The 16,499-nt window shown below is 35.4% G+C and overlaps 1 protein-coding gene across 5 annotated transcripts; it reads left to right on the forward strand.

The window, feature by feature from the left end:
- Window positions 1-256: 256 nt before the first annotated feature.
- On the forward strand, window positions 257-14,681 carry LOC132187077 (uncharacterized). Of its 5 annotated transcripts, none has more exons than XM_059601240.1 (21): window positions 259-808; window positions 1,261-1,515; window positions 3,238-3,362; window positions 3,652-3,696; window positions 3,797-3,878; window positions 3,970-4,038; window positions 4,122-4,292; window positions 4,386-4,451; window positions 6,070-6,138; window positions 6,227-6,349; window positions 6,521-6,591; window positions 6,789-6,974; window positions 7,561-7,673; window positions 7,846-7,940; window positions 8,010-8,051; window positions 9,468-9,614; window positions 9,693-9,741; window positions 9,832-9,890; window positions 11,719-11,780; window positions 11,870-11,921; window positions 14,514-14,681. In XM_059601240.1, the coding sequence occupies exons 1-21, from the start codon at window positions 650-652 to the stop codon at window positions 14,559-14,561; spliced, it is 2,088 nt and encodes a 695-aa protein (XP_059457223.1). In that variant the 5' UTR covers window positions 259-649; the 3' UTR covers window positions 14,562-14,681. The 5 variants fall into 5 exon arrangements, with proteins under 5 accessions (XP_059457226.1, XP_059457228.1, XP_059457223.1 ...); XM_059601242.1 differs by lacking the exon at window positions 14,514-14,681 and adding an exon at window positions 11,995-12,299 and having other exon boundaries at window positions 260-808; XM_059601243.1 differs by lacking the exon at window positions 9,468-9,614 and having other exon boundaries at window positions 257-808.
- The last annotated feature ends 1,818 nt before the right edge of the window (window positions 14,682-16,499 follow it).

Consider the following 16,499-nt stretch of genomic DNA (forward strand, 5'->3'; position numbering starts at 1 on the left):
AATTCCAAGCACGAGTCATGCGAATCGTGGAAAAAAAGATCGGACGTCATGGATGGTCGGAGTGCGCGAGACCCGCCGTCATTATCAACGGTGAGATAGGTAGTGTCAACTTGCTAAAAGACGGAAAAAATTTGCACGTGCAGATCACGTGAGAGTTTGTTGCTTAAACGAAACAAAAAGCTCCAAAATTTGCAAAGAAAGCAAGTGGCGGGATTCCTGCATACAAAAACAAACGCTTCCCCATTTCCCCGCCAGTTCGAGCGGCGATCCGATAGCCTCGCTCCCCACTCTCTCTCTCTAAAAAAAAAAAAAAAAAATCACGAGAAAGTTGGAGCAGAGGGAGAGAGAGAAAGAGATAGAGGTAGAAAGTTGAGAAACAACCTCGCCATTGTCATCAATGCTCCCATTTTTTTCCTAATCCCTTTCATTTCGTTTTATTTCGTTACATGTGACAGCACAGCGTTCCATTTATTAATGCCCTAAATTTTTTCCTTCTTTTCTCCTTTCGCCATTCATTCACCCACTTTTTATTTTATTTTTTTGTAATATTTTTTTTCGGACTTTTAAATCTGCTCATTCGTATGTGAATGAATTTCTGAGAGAGATCAGAAAGATTTAATAATATAGTAAGAAGAAGAAGGAGGGGAAGATGGAGAAGAAGAAGTATCCGATTGGACCGGAGAATTACACTCTCTACGAAGAGGTCGGGCAGGGTGTGAGCGCTTCGGTGCACCGTGCTCTCTGTAAGCCCTTCAACGAGATCGTCGCCATCAAGATTCTCGATTTCGAACGTGGAAATTGCGATCTGGTATCTTCCATGTTCTCAACGCATTGTTGAAATTTCGATCAATGTGTTTTTGTTTGTTTGTTATGATAATTATTTGTTTTTTCGAATTTCCTACGCTTATAAATAGCCAGATCGGCAAGTATTCGGGTGTCGATAGTATCTATTTGAGAATATTCAAGATTTTTGAACAGAACAATAAAACGGAAAATCCCTAATCGCGTTCGTTGTACTTCAGTGTGAGCTCTCTCTATTAAGTGCATTTTGAGATAACTTGATTCGATAGAGGAGCTTGATTGCAACATTAACTGATTTGAGTTTTAAGATTTGCTCTGTCAATTTTCGCAATGCCGGAATTACATATGGGGGGTATAAAATGTTGTCTAATTCAGGGTTTGTATCATTCAACTCTTTTGCTATTCTTATAATGGTTGCTGTTTTGTCTTGATGTTTTCCTTCATTTGTGCTTTCCACAGAATAGCGTTTCACGTGAAGCACAAACAATGATCTTGGTCGATCATCCGAATGTCCTTAAATCACACTGCTCCTTTGTCACTGACCATAATCTGTGGGTTGTCATGCCGTACATGTCTGGGGGATCTTGTCTTCACATACTGAAGGCTGCATATTCTGATGGTTTTGAAGAAGTGGTTATAGCAACCATACTACGTGAAGTGTTGAAGGGTTTGGATTATCTTCATCATCATGGGCACATACATAGAGATGTCAAAGTGAGTATTGATATCATCCGGTTTTTCACTTATTGATTTTCCAACTTTTTATCTTTGTCTAATTTTGCAACCCTAGAAATGTTTATAAGGCTTCCTTGTTTGGGAGCTTAACCATTTTTTTGAACTAATACTGCTTTTGCCGATATGATCTCTCTTATCCATAGTTTTGTATCACTTTTAAGGTTCTTAATGTTTAAGTACTACAAATATTAATTTTATTTTACTAGGATTTGCACAGTCTGAAAGCTTAACTCTAAATTTCTTGACATGAATTTGCCTTTTTTTCTCTTCTCCTTTTCTTTCTTAGAGAAACTATAACTAACTGTTTTATGTAATTAATAGGATACTTGTCTGTTTTATATCGTTGATCTTCAGAAAGCTTGTGAATGTCTCCAACTCTTTCTCGATGTATAATGATTAACATCTATGCACGGCTATCAAGAATTTTAATTTAAAAGCATTGATGGGAGTGATATATAAATTTTCTTTTACTTTGAATAGCAGTAAAAGCTTTGTACTTTGTACCATAATGATACTCATATCAATTATACCTGGATACCCCGGCTATCAGAAAAAAAAAGGTCCTAGCATTTGGAAAAGTTTGTAGATTTCATGGTAAACCAATTTTGTGGTACTGGAGCAAAGATTCCCCTCTTTTATCTTCAAGAATCCAACAAGCCTACATTATCTGTATGTTAATTTACGTGGATTAAGCATGTTAAGAGGTTATGGTAATTACCTGTTTTATTCCTTTTCACCTTGGGCCTCTGCTCAGGTGTGTGGGGATTGTGGTATTGCTCTTAGATCCAAGAGGAGGAGATTAAGGTGAATATCTTTTTGTGGCTTGTAACCACTCGTTCTAGCCCTCTCCCGGGTATCCTTGGTTGCCTTTAACTTGAGCCAACACTACAGGTGCACTCATTGGTCTGTGATGCACATGCCCCTACCATCTTAGATTTACTCTTGCTCATCTTCAGTTTAATTGGTTGGACCTCCAACTTCTCATTAAGAAGAGTGGCAGCTGGGTGCTCTAACTGGATAACTACCATGTCCACTCTTACCGGGTTTGGTTTGGGACCCCCTTAAACAGAGTAGGGGTAGGTTTGGGATGCTCCTTCCTATACCAATGTGGGTTGGAGGCCAGATAGGGTTTAACGACTTCCAACCAGCCCTGCTCTGGCATACAATATGTTTGGCAAATAATTTAAGTCTAGACCCTTGGATGGAAAATTTTTCCTTTTATGATAATAAAACATGTGGCTTTCCTGCAGAATCATTGTTAACCAACTAGGTTAAATGCAAAGTGATGGTAACATAGTGGTGATTAATGTAAAAACTATTAATAGAAGCAGTCCAAGAAGCTCAGATCAGATATCTAGCGTGATAAAAAGGGATAAACCTTTTGGCCAATCTTACTAACATGCCATTGAACTCATTAGAGAAGAGGAAATAAGGCCAAGAAGTGTATTTTTGGTGAATTAAGGGATGTTGGAGTTGGAAGACATTGTATGGGATGCTAAGTTATTTTGGCTAGAGAGAGAGAGAGAGAGAGAGAGAGAGTCAATTCCTTTTATTGCATATTGCTACCTCAACTAATTTCCATGAGAGCATAATTAGTTGCTATATTGTTAACAAGTGTATTAATAATTGTTTTCGTAATTACCATCGATATTTTGCTTCTATTTTCTTGCTTGCCATTGTCTTATATTACAATTGTCATAGGCTGGGAATGTTCTCATTGATGCACGTGGTGCAATCAAACTGGGAGATTTTGGTGTTTCTGCCTACCTTTTTGATTCAGGTGATAGGCAGCGTGTGAGGAACACATTTGTCGGGACACCTTGCTGGTATGTACTTATACTATCTGCATATACTCATTCCCTCAAGTTCCCAATTATGTTTTTGTGCAAGATATTAATTCAATATAATGTTAAATTGTGCCTTGGTGCAGGCTTAGCTGACATTACATAGAAGTAATCTTTATTTATTCAATTAATATTTTGTAATAGTAGAAAATAAATTTCAGTTAATTATAAATTGAGCCGAATGTATTAACAGCATAGGGCTGCTTGGTTCATTGTCTTATTTCTTGTTATGCAACTCAAGAATGAAGAATTTTGCCTATTTGTTTTGTAGGATGGCGCCTGAAGTTATGGAGCAGCTACACGGTTATGACTTCAAGTCAGACTAAGTGTCCATTGTTTTCTTAATGTTTTTACACCTTTTTGACCCCTCCCCCCTCCTTAGACAGTTATGTTTGCTCAGCACTTCTTTCCTGCAGGGCTGATATCTGGTCTTTTGGTATAACTGCATTGGAGCTTGCTCATGGCCATGCTCCGTTCTCTAAGTATCCTCCGATGAAGGTGCATAGATTAAATGTGACATGGTTTTATCAGCATCTTCTCTGAAACACCCAGGAGCTCATTGAGCCTAAAGCAAGTTTACTGTTGCCAGGTACTGCTTATGACATTGCAAAATGCACCCCCTGGCCTTGATTATGAAAGGGACAGGAAGTTTTCTAAGGTATTCTCTCAACGATGTGTTAAGTTCACCCATTGATCATTGTTATGTCGCAACACTTTCTGATCTTTCTTCTTTGCCTTCAGTCATTTAAGCAGATGATTGCTAGTTGCTTGGTAAAAGATCCTTCAAAACGGCCTTCTGCAAAGAAGTTGTTGAAGCATTCCTTCTTTAAGCAAGCCCGCTCAAATGATTATATTGCACGGACACTTTTGGAGGGGCTGCCTGCTCTTGGTGATCGCATTAAGGCATTAAAGGTTAGCTTATCATTTTTAATTATTATGGCCATAGAGCAGTTCGATGCTATTTTGATCTGCACTATTAGTAGTGACTATTTTTCTTAATCACAGAGAAAGGAGGAGGATATGCTTGCACAAAAGAAAATGCCAGATGGACAGAAAGAGGAAATCTCACAGGTTGGAATTCTCTTAAATCAAGAAGAAAAAATGCTGACATATTGCTTAACAGTCTGTTATGATGTTTCTTTAATTTATTAGGTTTTCTTTTGCAGTGGTTTTATGCTATATTTTAGATTGTTAATCAATACAAAGAATGATTTGATTAATTTATCCATTTATGTGACCAGGAGTCATTGGGTTTATATAAAAATATAACATTAATTATTTGGGAAGCATGTAATTAAAACGGAAACATTTGGACTGACTTAACCATAATCTGTGAAAACTATTAGGTATGCCCTCATTGACAGGGAATTGCTAGAAAATGTATCCAAAAAGATCTACGGATTTGAGGAAACAAGAGTTGCATAGAGTTGCTGCCTTCATGAAAGTTGCTATCTGCCTCTTGCCAGTCACCACCTGAAATTAAGTCTGAGAACCAGCTTGCTGGTATTTTCACAAAGTCATCATGTAGAAATCAGTTAAGAGTTAATTTGTTCCAAGCTGGGGTTATATGATATATATGCTCCAGCTTGAGGGGGAGTGTTAAAATGCTAGGCTAAAATATTTGCACTCTTCTAGAAGGAGCCAACTGTCCCTGCAAGCTGTCATTCTCAAAATATTCTTCCCAATCATTGTGAAACTCTCCTATATATGTGGAATGGATTGGGGCTGCTGTGTGTAAGAAAACAACCCTTCTTTATTTCGGTTCTCTACCATTTTCTTTCCCTCTATCAATATCCAAAAGAAAAAACAAAGATATTAGGACCAGCCATTCTAGGAAACTTTTAACAAAATAACAAATTCACAGAGAAAGTATTCAATTTTCTCAATCTATGTAGGAATTTACATTAATAAAATAAAAAAAATAGAAAATAATGGCGAGAAGATAAAAGTAGGATAGGAAATCAAAATAAGTTTTTTTTGGGTGTTGTCTGGATGACAAAACAACAAAGATTCTAACTGCGAAGCAATCTTTATAACAGGTATTTCTGAAAGTGAAATCCCACTATGTTTTTATTAAAACAAATAAAAAAGTGACGAAAAATGACTGAATCAAAATGAAAGTAAAAGGGAGTTTTGGTATTACATGGGGAATTCTTATTTGCTTGTTAGAGCCCCTATTTTGAGTACTTTTTATTCTAATGATGTACGCTTAGCACAGGACAAAAAAGATTAAAGTGCTGTGAAGTGATATCTTTGGTCATTCAAATGAGTGATAGTTAAGATTTTCTTGAGATTTTCCTGAGGGGTTCTTAGAGAACTATGTGCATTTTCTTGTAGGCTCTTATCAAGAACACTATTGGTGACTGTAGGCTCATAGATACTATCTTTAATTTGGAAATGTCTTGGTTAGACATACGTGTCTAGATCATCTAGTTGCATAGTAGATTTGTCTGATATCAGATAATTAATTTCTGTCACTGGTGATAATTCATACGTTTACTCTGTAGACGTGTATCCTGCCTTCTCTTATGTTTTCACTGTATTTGTATCATGGCCAGACTGTATTAGTGTCTTTTACAGACATCTTAGACTTCTGAGCAGGTTTTTTTTTTTTTTTTTCTTGATGCTGGTACAATCATTGTATGTTATAGGTAGCTAACTTTTAATATATTCTTTTAATGATTTGTAGAATGAATATAAACGAGGAATTAGTAGTTGGAACTTCAATCTTGACGATTTGAAGGCTCAGGCTTCCTTGGTACAGCTATCTATCTTTTTTCTTTGGTGATATAATCATATGATATCTGAAGGTCCCACAAATTTAATGGTGTTCCTCATTCTGTCAGATCCAGGATGTTGATGACACCATAACTGATAATAATCAAGGAGGAAGCTCAAATTCTTTATCTGCGGTTGATGCCCTTGAAAAGAAATCACAGTTCCAAAACTCTTGCCAAGTTGCAGATATTGTACGTATTGAGTATCATTTACTTTAGTTGGACAAATTTGATGGTTCAAAATATTGTTTTTGGAGGTTATATACTTGTTAACACACTCTTCTTGTAGAAATTGTTTTTCTTTTTCTTTTTTAAAATTTTCTTGTGGAAATTTCTTTGTGGTCCTGATCAATTGTTTTACAGGGAGAAAATTATGTGATGCAGAATCAATCAATGCCTCTTCCACTAGTCGACTCAACTATTAATGAAGCCAGGTATGTTATCAGAAATGGTGTTTTACAGCATTACTACTGTATGATGTTGCCTGCTTACTTAAAATCCTCTGAAAATACGAAGAGGCTTGTACCTAGCAAGTTTTGTTTCTCTTCTTTGAAATAAATGCCATAGCCAAACTTTTTAGTTATGATGATGCTTAAGTTGGCCTAAACTAGTCATGTTTTTCACTTTCCAGAGTCAGATCTTACAAATCTGACGATGAATCCAGCATTGCCAGTTCATGGAATTCTTCACCCCGTCAGGATGATCATGCTGAAAGTGTTTTAGGTGAAAAGCCTAATCTGGAGAACAATGGGAAAATATCAGAGGGTATGGCCATTCCCTCTTATCAGGGAAAGGGAAGTTCATCAGCCAGCACAAGGTTAGCAGAAGTTACTGTTCCACCTATTAAAGGGGAGAGGTTTGGCTCTTAATCTACATAATCGTGGGATTTTTGCATAATGAAATAGTTGGCTTCTTGTAGTTTGCGATTACCATCATATCTATTATTGTAATAGGGCAAAATGTATTACTGCTTCATCCTCTTGATTACTAGATTTTTCCAGTAAACAGTCTGGAAAGGATAAGCATTAGTATGAGTATATTTACCTACTATCAGATCATACCCTACTGCTACCTTTCTCACTATAAGAGGCAGGTCTGAAGCTCAACCTATTCGCTTAATGGAAACTAATAATATTAGTGTATCTAATATGCAATTATGTGTTTGTTTTTACATGTATATGCATTGTTTAACTGGAATTAGTGTCAATTATTCTCTATTTGAGTCTGTTGGCAGCTCAAATAGAAGTCTTCATATGATTTTAGCATTGAATTTACTTCTTTTTGTTTTTTACAAAAAAAAAAAAAAAAAAAGACTACAGCATTGAATTACTAATAATTTTATGTGGTGTCTACTGCATTTCATTCTTCTGTAAGTACTCATTTAAATTTAATGGAATTTTCAGTGATAGGTTGCAAAATCAGTCCCAGAACACTGCAAATTGCAATGCAGCAACAGTTATACTGGCAGTAGATGATGTTCTCTCTGAAGTTTCTTCTAGAGCATCCAAATCATCAGGCAGTGCTAGAAGTTTCTTCATATTTTTCTTCTCTTGATTGTTATTTCCATGCAGAAACAATCTCTTGGATTTAGATGTGATTGGTTTTTTTATTTTTTTTATTTTTATCACTTTACTCATATTCTGGCAAGGTAGTATGTGCATGTTTATTTACCCAAATTATTCTTGCAGCAAACAGTGATGAACTTGATGAGAAAGCGAAGGCACCAGTTGTTCAGCAGAAAGGGCGTTTTAAAGTTACATCTGAGAATGTTGATTTTGAAAAGGTGATTTTTACTATTCCAGATCTTATATATCCCTTTCTTGTGAGGGCTGATCTTTTTCCCCTCTTTCAGGTGGCCCCAACTCCTCTACTTCAAAAGAGTCACAGTATGCAGGTTAGGTTGGGTTGATTGTGCTAAAGTACAGTTAGATTTCCTATTGTGCCTCTCTCTCCCACTGCACAAGATTCAAACCTAGGACCTACCTCTACCCACCCTACCCTTTTGCCACTTGAGCTAAGACCCTGGGCCTTTCTTTGCTTGTCTATGTTATGATTCAGTTGAGTTGCATGAATAACTAATCAATTCGAACTAAGTTTGTTAAATTTATTGCTAGTCTTAAAGAGGGCAGGTCAATAGTTTCTCTCTCTCTCTCTCACTCATGCACACACTCACCATCAGAGCAGGAAAAAAAGACAGAAGCATATTATTCCTGTATAACACAGTCCATATACAGTTTCTGGTCACATTAATTTTTCACATTCTTGTCAATTGGTCATTGCTTCCAGCAAAACTGCTAAGAGTTATTGGTTCAACGTATCCATTTATCTTGACTTTTATCATTAGTATTTGGCTTTTTTTCTCGCTTAAAGTTGCATTGCAGGTACCTTCTATTGCTATAATTTATTAATATCTTTACATTACAAACACTCCCTACTCTATTATGTTTCTTTATTCAGAGCCTCCTTAGCCATGTTGAAAGAGGGAACCACAAAGTTAGGGCTTTTTTGCCAATGCATATATTGGTCCTTGGACCAAATGACTTCTCCTTTCCCCATAAATAAAGAATGAAGGGTGAGAACAAGTTAAATTCTACGTGGATTCTTGAGTTGTATTTACCTTTCAAAAAGAATTTCATTTATGATAAACACATTGGACTTGACACACTAATAAGCTAGTGCATCTATAAATTTTTAGTTCAAGATACCTAATTTGGTTTAGCCTGGTGCTGTCTCATCTTTTGGCAGTGAAATTTCGCACCAGATTTTCGAGGAGACACTTGTAATCCACCCGTAGCTTTGAGAACAAGCAACACCTTTTATCTGAAATGAGCGAGAGAAGTGTAACCTTACATTTGTTTTCATTGATATACTGAGAGATCCCCCTTTCCTCTATTCTGCACTCAGTACAACTTCATCTTTCTTCTCTAACGCTTAGGCTCGAGCTGCTTAGCTAGTGAATAGACTTAACATCCATGTGTTTTCTCTTTCTTCAAACGCTTAAACCGCTAAGAAATTGTGAAAGGTTTCCTTGGTAAATTTTAAGGTTTGGGACTGTTTTCCAAGGATGTAACTTTTTGCCACTTTATATCGATGTACTTACTCGAATATGTATTAAAAGGTAATTTTGGTGATTTCAGACCCAAACAGAAATTTCTTGATGAGAAAGAAGAGTTCCGTGTAGGTCATTGACCATGGAGGCCTTATATCCCTTTGAACTATAGCTAACAGTTTGCACATGATATGCTCCAGAGATAGAAAAATGTGTTTATATCATATTTTACTGAATCTTTTACTGTAATGGGTAATGTAGGTGATTACCTCGCATCCTGCAATTCCTCTACCATCACCTGTATTGTCGCCTATACCATCTCCTTCCGATGCTACACCATCAAATCTTGCTGGCTATTCTTTTTTCCCAGTGTTGCATTCTGTTTTGCTGACAAATATTGTTCAAAGGGTATGTTTAGCCATATAGTTTTATTTTATATTCTAAATATGATTAAAGTTTCTTTATTTGTCATCTTGTTTTCAACAGGAGAGTATTTTAAGTTTAATGAAGCACATTGCTGCTGGTGACTCTACAGGTTTAGGCACTAACTGACACTTCAATTTGAACATTTGAACTTCCATAAATATTACATAATGTTATATTAATTTTCCCTCCCACACTGCAGCCAACCTTGCCGTCAATGGAGACCTGCTGGCACATATTGCTGCAATGGAGAAATCTTTGGTATGTAATGATATGTGGGTTTTATGTCTGTGCTTTCACTCAAACAAATCATCATGAAACTCCCAACATTTGCATGCACTCTATGCCAAATCTTCTAACATCTTATAATATAAGAGTACACCAATATATATATATATATATACTGCAATCAGCTTGGTTTAAGAGTGTTGATGGTCGGGTTTAAGAGCAGCATAAGCAAAAATTTAACTGGTTTTACCACATTATGTTACAGAACTTAACTAATCTGAAAAATATGATTTAATGCATCTACATTCAAGATAAGCACATTGAATGTTTGAACTAGCATTTGGTAAGTATTTTGAATCACTAATAGTCTAAACTTAATAAAGTGCATGGTTCTTGTCAGGTGGTTGTGCTCTTGGATTGACTTTATAGTGTTTTATGCTGCTAGAATAAGTTATAATACTAAGGTTGAAATTTCCATTATTTAAGGATAACCAAAGTTTAACCATCTGCAAACTCAAAAAAAAAAAACATAAAAAGAAGTATTGCAACTTGATATTTGCTCAATACCGTCAAATTGGTGTGTAAGCCATGCAATGCATGGGAACATGCTTCATGGAAAGAATGATCGACCAAAATTAGTAAAAAGTTTAGCATATAAGATAAAATATTTAGTTATTTCTTTTGGTGGCTGGTAAGTGTAGTATTTGGTCAAATACATTATATTTCGGGGCGGAGCCACCCATGGGCTTGAGGGGCAATAGCCCCCATAAAATTTTAACAGAAGTTTTTACACCCCCCCCAAAATTACATTCATGTGATCTTTCAACAGAAGTTTGATGAAAAATATACAACTGAAAATGATGACAAACAAATGAATAAACAATGATTAACTTACCATAAACTTCTGGATTTCATTCTAATATAATTAAAAATGTTGGGATAATGTAGCATAAATGTCTGTATACATATAAGGGGATTTGAATATCAAAAGTCATTTTAGCTTGAAATCCTAAATTCATATCCATGATGTGTAGCATTAGGACTTACCTCTACTCGAAAGACCTTGTTAAAACCCCTCAATATCCTTCCTCATGCAAACTGGGTAACACAAGAGGTTCTCCTAAAGATTAACCGAATTTAAGCTCGCTTCTGAGAAGATTAAAAGATCATCTGCAAAGCACAAGTGAGTTAATCTTGTCTTCGAGCATCTATAATGGAATTTGAAATCAACACTTTTAACAGAATACTCTTCCATCAGCCTTGAGAAAATTGTCATTGCAAGAACAAACAAATAAGGAGACAAGGGATCTCTCTGCCTTGAACGTACCTTTCCTCCCCTAAAAATACCCTATCAATGATCCATTTAAAAGAATGGAGAACTGGGAGGTTGTAACACATTATCGAATTCTGTTGATGAATTTTGTAGGAAACCCAAAACAAGAAGCTATTTTTGCAGCAGGATTCTGCATTTTAGGAACCATCATGATAATCGTTGCATTTACTTCTATCAACAAAAGATTAAAGCATTGCCTGCTGTGCCAATTCCAGATGAACCCAAGCTTGCAGAACTTTCTGCTGAATATCACCATAACATTCCACGTTCTTTTTGTTCAAAACCCCTTTCAAGGATTTCAATTTTGTATAAAGCTGATACATAGGAACACCTTACACTTGAACATTCCAACCCTCATTAACCCAACCCAAGAAATTTGTATAAAGTTTTGGCGAGATATTGTACTGTAGTTTTGATGACACAGTTTTTTAATTCCCTAATTGGAGCTCGAACTTGAAGCATGAATGACTCGACTTAGATATTTTTGCTATGTTATTTTAAGTGAAGGGCGTTGATGTCTGGTTGCAGCTTGAATCAGCGCATGATCGGGAGAAGGAGTTGCTTCATGAAATAACTGAGTTGCAGTGGAGGTATTAGCATTGATATACCGCAGGTAGAATTAGTGATTAAATTATCCTCAAATGCTAACATTACTTGAACCTTTGTTCGTTACATGCAGGCTCATATGTGCCCAAGACGAGCTCCAGAAATTAAAAACAGAAAATGCTCAGGTTAATATATGATATGCTTTTATCACATGCCTCGTTTAGGTTGTTTGCCCAGATTCTGACATATCAGTTTCAGGTATGAGTCCATTATCCAACCAGTGCTCGGGTAGATGTAGAACAAATTCTTCAAAGCCCAGAATACTGACAAGTCTTAAAAAAAAAAAGGAAATAAAATTGCTAAGAGGTGTATCACTTACCACTACAGGTTTATATTATTGGTATTATAGGTCTCTTATCTTGTAGTAGGTCATGAGAAACCAATTATTACGTAGTTCACCAGCTAATGCAGATTCATTGTTGGTAAAACCCATGTACATGATTTTGGCTTTTTTTTTTTTGGTTCTTTAAATTTTGCTAAGTTGTACATATAAAGCACCTTTGTGTCAGTCATATATTCTGAATCTGTGTAGAATTGGTTTTTCTATCTCATTTATTAATTTTTTCAAAACTTAACTACAATAATTGGTGGTGCTTTGTTTGTATGATAATCTTGTTCTTATTGAGTTTTAAAGAATCTTGGCTAAACAGGAAATTCTGATTGTCTAATTCTTAAAGCTGATCTTAATGTGTTGAACACTTGAAGCTATATGTTAATTAAAGATGTATTAAAATAAAAGCTGATCTTAATTATTGAGTTTTACAAAAATTAAGGGTCTAATGAAATCCTAATGAATATTTTGGGGTGGGAGGGGGGATGATCTTGTTATATTCTTGTGTTATGATCAATAAGAAAGAGGAAAGAAAAATACAAAATAGATAATCAGTCATGAAAACGAAAACTTCCACAAACGAAAACTTCCAAATGCTTACTGTGTCTTTTAGGTGACATATCATAGCCAAAGGAAGACTGAACGACATTTTTCTGGTTCAAATTCTGCCAACTAATCTTTAAAAAATCTTCTTTTCAAAGCTCTTTGATTATCATGTCCTTAATTATTGACGACATTTTGAAGTTGGGGTGGTTGCATGTAGTGCTAGTGCTTGACTTTTGGGACCAATTACTTTCCCTTAAGCTAAAACCCAATCACATGTTCACATCACACCCTATTCATATTTGCCAAATCAGGAAAAAGATGGCCAAGACTTGCTGTATAAATAGAGAGACACCCATGCACTAAAGTCACCACACTGCAACAACGAACACCAATTATGGCTACAAACAATGCTAGTGGTGAAATGGGTACGGGGTACGGGTCTGGGTCCGGGTTTGGTTTTGGCAGTTCAGTTGAGTCAGTGGTTAATTCTACTATAACTAATGTTGAATCTGTTGCCCAGTTAGTTGTGAATACGGTTACCACATCAGATTCAACTGCTACTACTGGTCAAGCAACTGGCTCAAGTTCTATTTCTAGTTATGGTTCAGGTTCTGGTTATGGATTAGGTTCTACTGAATCTAATACCGCACCAAAGACTACTCAAGTGTTAATTGGTGTTGGCTGGCATTGCTTGTTATGTATGGATAAGTTATGCCATTTGTAAAAACTGTGTGGCTTTGGGTTTGAGTCTTGTATAATCAATGTTCCAAATAAGTACTTTCTGTGTGTTAACATCGGAAACTACGTAAAAATAAAAGTTATTGTGCTTTTATGTAGCCATGTTAAATAAAATTGAAGTGTTTTTATAGAGATAGCTCGAATTTATTAGGTTTGGCTCTTATATCATATTAAATTATCATTTGTCCCAAAAGTTTAAATGGATAAAAAATAAAAAATTTATTTAATTAATTAATATTTTAAGAGGCTTGTTCATTTGAAATCATCCTAGAAAATCATCGAACAAGGATATCCTTGGATGAATGTCTCTTAGAGTTAATTTCTTTACTGAATAATGATAGTCAAAGAAGCTTACCAAATATAAAACATCTTTGCCCTAAAAATTGAATAAGAAGTTTCCAACAAAGTTTTTATTTCCCCATGCAAAAGCAATTCTTTTAGATCATGCTCTTGTTTGCCATTTGGGTAAGGAGAAAACTATGAAAACTCTATCCCGAATATAAAGAGTAACATGACATTATTTTAGATCTCAAAAATCATATATAATTGAATATGTACTAAATTTTGTAGCAATTTCTCTTTTGATGTACAACATCAAAGAGTTAGTTAAAAACTCATCCATTAATTTTGTTGTGAAGCCTAGTTTTGACAATATTCATGGCTAAAAATGTTTGTTTTGTCATAAATGTTTTAGTGTTATTTATTTTAATAAGTAACATGTGTTATTTATTTATTGTTATTATTCTTAAATATTTGTAAACCCCACATATTCTTTACCATTTAAGATTAAAAACTCAGGTTGAAGTGAAATTTTTTAATTTTTGGTTTTAGAGTTATTGTTTATCAATATTCAATAATGCACTTTTCGTTTGAATATCAAGCCTTCCCCCAATGTCTCAACTTTCCGGTTGTTATCAATATTCAGTTGGCCTTGGCCATATCAACTGCCCCTAATTTAGTATCTAACATGTTATTTTTGAGAAAATTTTTGTTCAAACTTTCACTATAAGAAAAATCATACTTTTGTCTCATAATTGTTTTATTATATTAATGTGACTGCCAATTAAAATATTACTTTAAGGTGCAACTTATGATTATGCAGCCAAGAAAGCCCAAACCAAGGCCTGTATGGCCCGAGGGAAGCGTATAACAAGCTCAGCACGAGCCCAAGCCTTCATTGGGTCAAGTGCAAGTCAAACCCGTGAAAATAAGGTATAGGTGGCAATCATTTTGGGCATTCAGCTCCTTGAAATTATGGTAGACTGTTTACAACGGCCAGATGTATTAGAAACTGATTTTTGGTAAGCTTATGATACATCGCCTCATTACCTTCAAACCCAATAAAATAACTCCACATGTAAGGAAATGCCATATCAATTTGACATGTGGACAAAAAAATTATTAAAAGAAAGAAAGAGGTACGCAGGTAGCCACCCGCCACCCTAAGGATGGCGTGGATCGGTCGCCCCATCTACCCAAGTTGGGAGTGGTGGTTCACTAGCGAAGTGAGAGGCAACTCATCCAAGTCCTCATTGGTGGAGAGAGTGAGTGGATCACGACCTATGCCCTCCGTCAGTCCAAGGATGGGATTGTGGAGTGGTATTACCCCCTCCTCTATTGGTGGGTGTTTCAACCCACCCTCCTATACTAACAAATGACGTGGGTTGTGTAAAGGCGTGTGTGAGTCATGAGTCCATGATGCATATTCCCTGTCAGTCACAAGACAAGGCAATGAGACGACCTCACCTCCTTCACCAATGACAGCGTGGGTGAATGCACTCTTCATTAATAATAATGTGGATGCGGTGGAAAGACCTACATCCCTTCCATCGATGGTAGAGTGGAGTTGGTAGAAAGACCTACCCACACCCTTCATGCCACCCCTATTGGTGGGGGACGATGGATGGTCACCCTCTTTTTTTTTATATTATATATTTTTTTATAAACTTTTGTTTATCTTTATTTTTTGTCATGCGATAAATTGAGGTTGCACATGTAGAACTATTTTATTAAGTCTCACGTAGCCTTATACCTATAAAGCAATGATACGTATCACTTAAAGTTGATGTAGTCCTTCACCAAAACAACATATTTTCATGTATCATATGGCTATGGATAGCACAACAAATCAGCTTAGAAAATGGTAAGGGTGATATAGATGTATTCTATACTTATGTGTCACGATTTTATAAACTTCAACGGCTGGAGCAATTTGATAATAAAGCATACTTAAATCTCACGAAACTTTACAATAATTTTTCAAAATAATAATAATAAAAAGCCCCCAACAAAACATTTTATAAGTTCCTAATAATGATTTTATCACGTCACGGCACTGACAAGTGAAACCCATCTTTTTTGCATGATTGCCTTGAAGATGTTGAAATTATATATATATACACACGAAGATGCTAGATGTGGGTATTAAAATTAGAATGACGACAATACACGTTAATTTATTGTTAGGAGACCAGTAGTATTTTCAAAAGAGATATATACATAAACCAGATTAATTTATATAGAAAAACAATTTCACAAACCTATGAAAGAATTTTTTTATTTTTTTATTTTTACAAGTTACTTTGAAACAAATTAAACAATCATGGCCATGACTGTTAAGGTTTTTATTTTCTCAAGACAAATATATTAAAAAATAACTCAAACACTTGTAAAGATATGAAATAATATTAACTTATTCAAATGATATTTCAGATTAAAAAAAAAATAACATCCTTCAAAATATATTAATAGAACAATGACTTTGAGCCTACAACTAACAACTAGGAGGAAGAAGATTGCAAAAGAGGTAAAAGGTTATAGAGATTGCACTGTAATTATAGCATAATAAATGTAGGGCAAAATTATGCACATGGGGAAAGTGGCCTCTTCTCTTTATTAATCCATTGTTTGGAAAATTTCTTGATAGGGCTTTGGGAAATTTTGCCTAAATTTAGTTATAACTCTAGGTGTTTTTCTCTCAAAAATATCGGGAAAAATTATTTGTCGTGGCCAAGCAATTGTCATGGAGAGGAGGAAATCGTGTACGATTTAGGTACTCTTCAGCCATTAGGGAAGATGAGCCTTTTAT

Source organism: Corylus avellana, chromosome ca7 (genome assembly GCF_901000735.1).
Source record: "Corylus avellana chromosome ca7, CavTom2PMs-1.0".
NCBI classification, from domain to species: Eukaryota; Viridiplantae; Streptophyta; class Magnoliopsida; order Fagales; family Betulaceae; genus Corylus; species Corylus avellana.